The sequence below is a fragment of the Orycteropus afer genome, unplaced genomic scaffold, assembly GCF_000298275.1.
Source record: "Orycteropus afer afer isolate SDZICR_OR568_19922 unplaced genomic scaffold, OryAfe1.0 scaffold00187, whole genome shotgun sequence".
NCBI lineage: Eukaryota > Metazoa > Chordata > Mammalia > Tubulidentata > Orycteropodidae > Orycteropus > Orycteropus afer.
In genome coordinates this window covers 821260-826520 of record NW_006921774.1, presented here as the reverse complement: position 1 = coordinate 826520, position 5261 = coordinate 821260, and the positions used below count along the sequence as shown (strand labels likewise).

General features: G+C 34.7%; 1 protein-coding gene across 1 annotated transcript in view; it reads left to right on the top strand.

Moving 5' to 3' along the window:
• The window catches only part of NBAS (NBAS subunit of NRZ tethering complex), a 750019-nt gene that overhangs the window by 245160 nt on the left and 499598 nt on the right, over positions 1-5261 (top strand). Inside the window, exons 13-15 of the mRNA XM_042781864.1 lie at positions 249-312; positions 2253-2446; positions 4674-4931. Coding sequence (XP_042637798.1) covers positions 249-312; positions 2253-2446; positions 4674-4931 — 516 coding nt within the window. The remainder of the gene's footprint in view (positions 1-248; positions 313-2252; positions 2447-4673; positions 4932-5261) is intronic.

Genomic DNA, 5261 nt, shown 5'->3' with positions numbered 1-5261 from the left:
TGCCCAACCTTCCTTCCGAGGAGTGGCTGGTGGGTTTGAACCGCCAGCCGTCTGGTTAGCAGGCAAGTGACTTAGCCACTATGCTACCAGAGCTGCTATAGAGAAGGATAAATTTAATTTAGGTGTAACTAAGAGATCAAAGAAAAATATTATCTTTACATCTTATATATATATAAAAATCCATAGTTGTTGATTTTTCTCACAGCTTTCTTCCATAATTGTCTCAGTCTTATATTTTTCTTATTTAGCCAGGGTATGATGACCTTAATCCTGACTGGAGGCTCTTTGCTGAGAAGAGGAAAAAAATAAAAGGTAAGTTTTATATAATATGGTAATTAAAATCATATGAGACTCCTATAACTTAAGGATGCCTCAAGATAATAATAATAAAAGATCTCTAGATATTTTTGCTTCACTTTGGAAGAAGACCCAAAATTTCATAGAATTGGGAAAGGCAACAGATCTGATTTTCTGATGGTCACGTGTTAATATGGTAGATTTTCCCCAAGGCTGAGTCAGAATTTAGGTTGAACTCCATGGCTCTCCTGCCACAAGCCAGCTTGAAATAGTGCAATGAATTGAAAACTCCTTAGTATAGTCCTTTTCAAGTGGATTTTGTGGGAAATAGGTTAAAGGCAGTCCTCAAAGATTATACGGAGAGTAGTTATCTCTAGGGAGTGAAATGGGGACATAATTAGGATGATACTTTCCCTTTTCTTACAGTTCCATATTTTTTTTTCTCTCCAAATACATTGTACATGTGTTATTTTTATAAATAGGCAATATGAAAATCAGGATTTATATATGACTAAAAGGGTTACTTTGAGTAAATGTTTCATTTTTCTTGGTGAAACTACCAAAGTTAAACATCCCTGAATGTTTAAGTGTTTCCTATAAAATCCATGATAGTCACATGGTTGAAAATCTGTATTACAGTATGTGCTCAATTCATGTTTAAGGACCATTAAAATATTGATTTGTTAATATCATGTGTCATGATTTGACTTATGTGCTTTTGTTAAATAATTGTCAAAATTATCAACCAGAAACATTTTTTTTGTAAAAAAAAAAATAATTTGTAAAGGCAGAAGATAGAAGTCTTATTTAAATGATTTGGTTCTTTGCCTTCCTACTTTTTACTTTGCTGTAAGCCCAAGTAACTTTATTTTTAAATTTTCTTAGGATTCCTTGTTGATATGATTTGCCTTAGGGTTAACTAAGGGTAAACTAGAGAAAAGTGATCACTTATTTTGGTCTTTTTTTTTTTTTTTTTTTTAATTAAATGAGTTATTGTCATAGTGCTAAACCCCTATTTTCTTTTTTCTTAGTCTAGTGTTTATATATATATATATTACTGTTATATGTATTAGTTTTAAAGCATATAAGATCTTTGTAGAATAATAAGTGAACTGCAAAAAATGTAATAAAATTATAACAAATGTCATGCCATTTCTTTTTGAATGCCTCAGTTTGGTGAACCATAATTCATTTTTATCCCTAAAAATTCTTTTTGGCCTTGAAGGTTTTTTTCTCTGACTGACTGAGTTGCAAGTTTAAGAAGAAATCAGCACTGAAAACTATTTCATCTCTTTCTTTTATTTTTCTAATGGGTATTCTTTTCCCATTTTGTTTGTCTGAAAAGTGATATATGAATGGACATTTTATGAAACCTTTTAGAAATTTTATAATACATACACTTTGTACACACTACCTTCCAACTTACTATGTTGAAAATGATGACATATCTTTCTTCTGAATATATTGGTTTCTTGAGAGAAAGACCTTAATTTATTCTCCTCTGTATCCCTAGAACCTTGGACTATGTTGGACAAGTTGTTGGCACTTAGATTAGTCATTAAATGAACTACAATTTCATACCTCATACCTGAGTAAAAATTTGAGTGATGACTGTAGTTGTTTTTGTTGGTTGCCATTGAGTCATTTCTGACTCCTGGTGATCTTGTGTATGCATAGTAGAAATGTACGTGGAGTAGAACTGCTCTCTAGAGTTTTCAAGAATGTGGTCTTTTAGAAACAGATCTCCAGCTTGTCTCTGGGTACGTTGGAACTGCCAACCTTTTGGCTTAGTATGCAAGCACTTAACTGCTTGTGCCATTCAGGGACTCAGTATACCTTTTAGGGCCCAAAAAATATAGGTGAATATCGTTTGGAAGTAGATTATTGGACTAATTATCCTTTATTTAAACCATATTTGCTGAAGCATTTATATAAATTTACTTTTCCCCTATTAGATAAAGAGTCATTTTACCCACTGATAGATGTAAATTGGTGGGCAGACAGTGCAGTTACTTTGGCTCGCTGTTCTGGTGCTTTGACTGTGTCATCTGTGAAAACTTTGAAGAATTTATTAGGAAGATCCTGTGAATGGTTTGAACCATCACCTCAAGTCACTGCTACCCATGATGGAGGATTTTTAACTTTGGAGGTAATCGTTTCCGTTTTAAAGCAATTGGTATGTCTGAGAGTAAACATGTATTTCACCAAAAATCTAAATATCTGATTTTTTTTTTTAAATTGTGATTTGGGTGAGAGTTTATGGAGCACATTCATTTTCCACTCATTAGTTTGTACACATTTTGTTTCAAGACATTGATTGCAGTCCCTATAATGTCACTGCTCTCTACCAGCTCTTCCCTGTTGTTGCCTTTTCCCAATATCCTTCTTTCCTATGCATTCCTGCCCTCTGAGCAATCTCCCTTTGCAAGTTCTGCTCTTCTAATCTCCCACGGTTGATTGTTCCATAGAGTGTACCTACCTTGTGTAAATATTCACCTTGTCTGGTTGAAACCACAGGAGTGAGTTCAGTTCCAGGCCTGAAGGTTAACTATGGACTATAGTCTTGGGGGTTTTACCAGTCTCTTCCAGGCTAGTAAGCATGGTCTTTTTTATGATTTTAAATTTTGTTCTATGTTTTTCTCCTACTCTCTCCAGAATCTCTTAACACTGAACCCTATCTGAGTGGTTGACATTGCTAGGTGGGCACCATCTAGTTCTTTTGGTCTCAGGGTTTTATAGTCTGAGGTTTGCATGGTGCACTAGTTCTATGGATAACTGTTTCCACACGTCTTTGATTTTCTTCGTTCTTCTTGCTCTGGACAAGGAGAGACCAATTGTCGCATATTAGGTGGCTGCTTGCAAACTTTTAAGACCCCAGTCACTACTCACCAAATTAGGATGTAGAAGAATATTTTTGTCTAATACTTTATACCAATTGATCTTGATGACCCCCATGACCATGGTTCAGAGCCCATAGACCCAGCATCTCACTCTCTCTAAACATCAGATTTTTTAAAATTTTATTCATCCCGTGATCTAATTTTGTGTTTACAGACAAAAATCGATGATTAGAATGACACATGGTGCAGTATCAAAGGGAAAAAGAAAAAACAATTTAGTAAATAAAACAGACATTATAAAAGAATAAAAAAAATTATAGTTATTATGCTCTCTACAGGAGCTCTGGAGTTCTATGGCTAAAGCATTAGGCTACTAACCAGAGGATTGGCACTTTGAACCTACTGGGTGCTCCGTGACAGAAAGATGAGGCAGTTTGCTTTTGTAAAGATTTACAGCATTGGCCACTCTATGGGATAGTTGTACTCTGTCCTTTGGGGTTGCTATGAGTCAGAATCTACTTGATTCTGCGTAAAATTTCTTCTTTACTGAAATTATAGATCTTTTGAGTATATTAGTCATTTTAAAAGGAATGACATTTCTACCTATGAAATATAGTCTTTAACCTATTTCCATAAAGTTTGGCACCCCAAGAACTTTGGTTCTTTTTGGTAAGAAAAAGATACTTATCAAGACAGAAGACTTGAGGACAGAGGCTAGTACTTTAAAGTTATATTTTGATCATTTAAAATTCTTATTTTAAGTCATTCATTGGTAACAACTTTCAGTAGCTCTCACTTCACTGCAGATTGACAACTGTGTTTTACCCCAAAGTTTGTTCCTGAGTCTAAAGATATTCTTTAAAGAGGATTGTGGTTTAAAATGTAAGCTAATTCAGATTCAAAACTATGTGAAGCTGTTACACATTTTTCAAATAGGGAGAAAGAGCTATTGTCATTCAAACAATAAATAACTTTTTGTTCATATTCTAAATAGATGAAACAAGAAATCATCTTTCCATAGCAGGCAGAGAAATGTAAAAGAAATTAATATTCTCGGCACCTTTGTTTCTCTAAAAATACTATAGGCCATGTTTTTACAAAAAAACAAAAAGAACAAAACCTAAAACCAAACTCACTGCCATCGAGTCATTTCTGACTCATAGTGACCCCCGTTGGGTTTCCGAGGTTGTAAATCTTTACAGAAGTAGATCACCCAGTCTTCCTCCCATGGTGCAGCTAGTGGGTTTGAACTGCTGACCTCCTGGTTAGCAGTCAAGTGCCTTATCCACTATGCCACCAGAAAAAAGAAGCTTTAGTTTTAGAAATATGGAGTTTGTAATCAATATGTATAATTTTGGAGCTGTTCATGTTTATATTTGTTGTTTGGGTCCTTTGAATTCCATTTTAAGTCTAAGCAGATGGCTGATGTAATCAGTTCATTAAACCAGAGAGAATTAATTTTTTTTTTCTGTTACCACCTCTAAAAAGTTGTCTTTAGTTCCTCACTAAGTAACATATTCTTTCTCAATTTTTCAGTGTGAGATTAAACTTGCCCCCAAAAGATCTCGTTTGGAGACCAGGTCTGGAGAAGATGATGAAGGAGAAGAGGATTCTGATTCTGATCATGAGATATCTGCCAAGGCTCGCTACTTTGGTTATATAAAACAAGGCCTTTATTTAGTGACTGAAATGGAGCGATTTGCACCACCACGGAAACGCCCACGAGCCATTACTAAAAACTACCGCCTTGTGAGTTTGAGGTCTACAACTCCAGAGGAACTTTATCAGAGAAAGGTGAAAGAATATTATTATTACTATCAAAGTGTGATGGTATCTGTATTTTACTGAGAAATAAACAATTCTTTTTTAATCAGGCAAGGAATTTGAGATCATTGATGTGTTAGAAATATCAATATTATGATAAGCCTTTGAAAATAATGTTGGTTTTATACCTGAGTGGTCAAAAAGTGAATAAAAATGAATTCACTTAAGAATTTATTAAAGACCACTGAGCTACTTTATGGCTTAGTCAGGTATTTTTGCTATGCATCTGCTAAAAGGACAAGGAGGCCACATGTTCCAACCTCCTCTAACACTACAAGGGGAAGACAGGATTACCAGCAG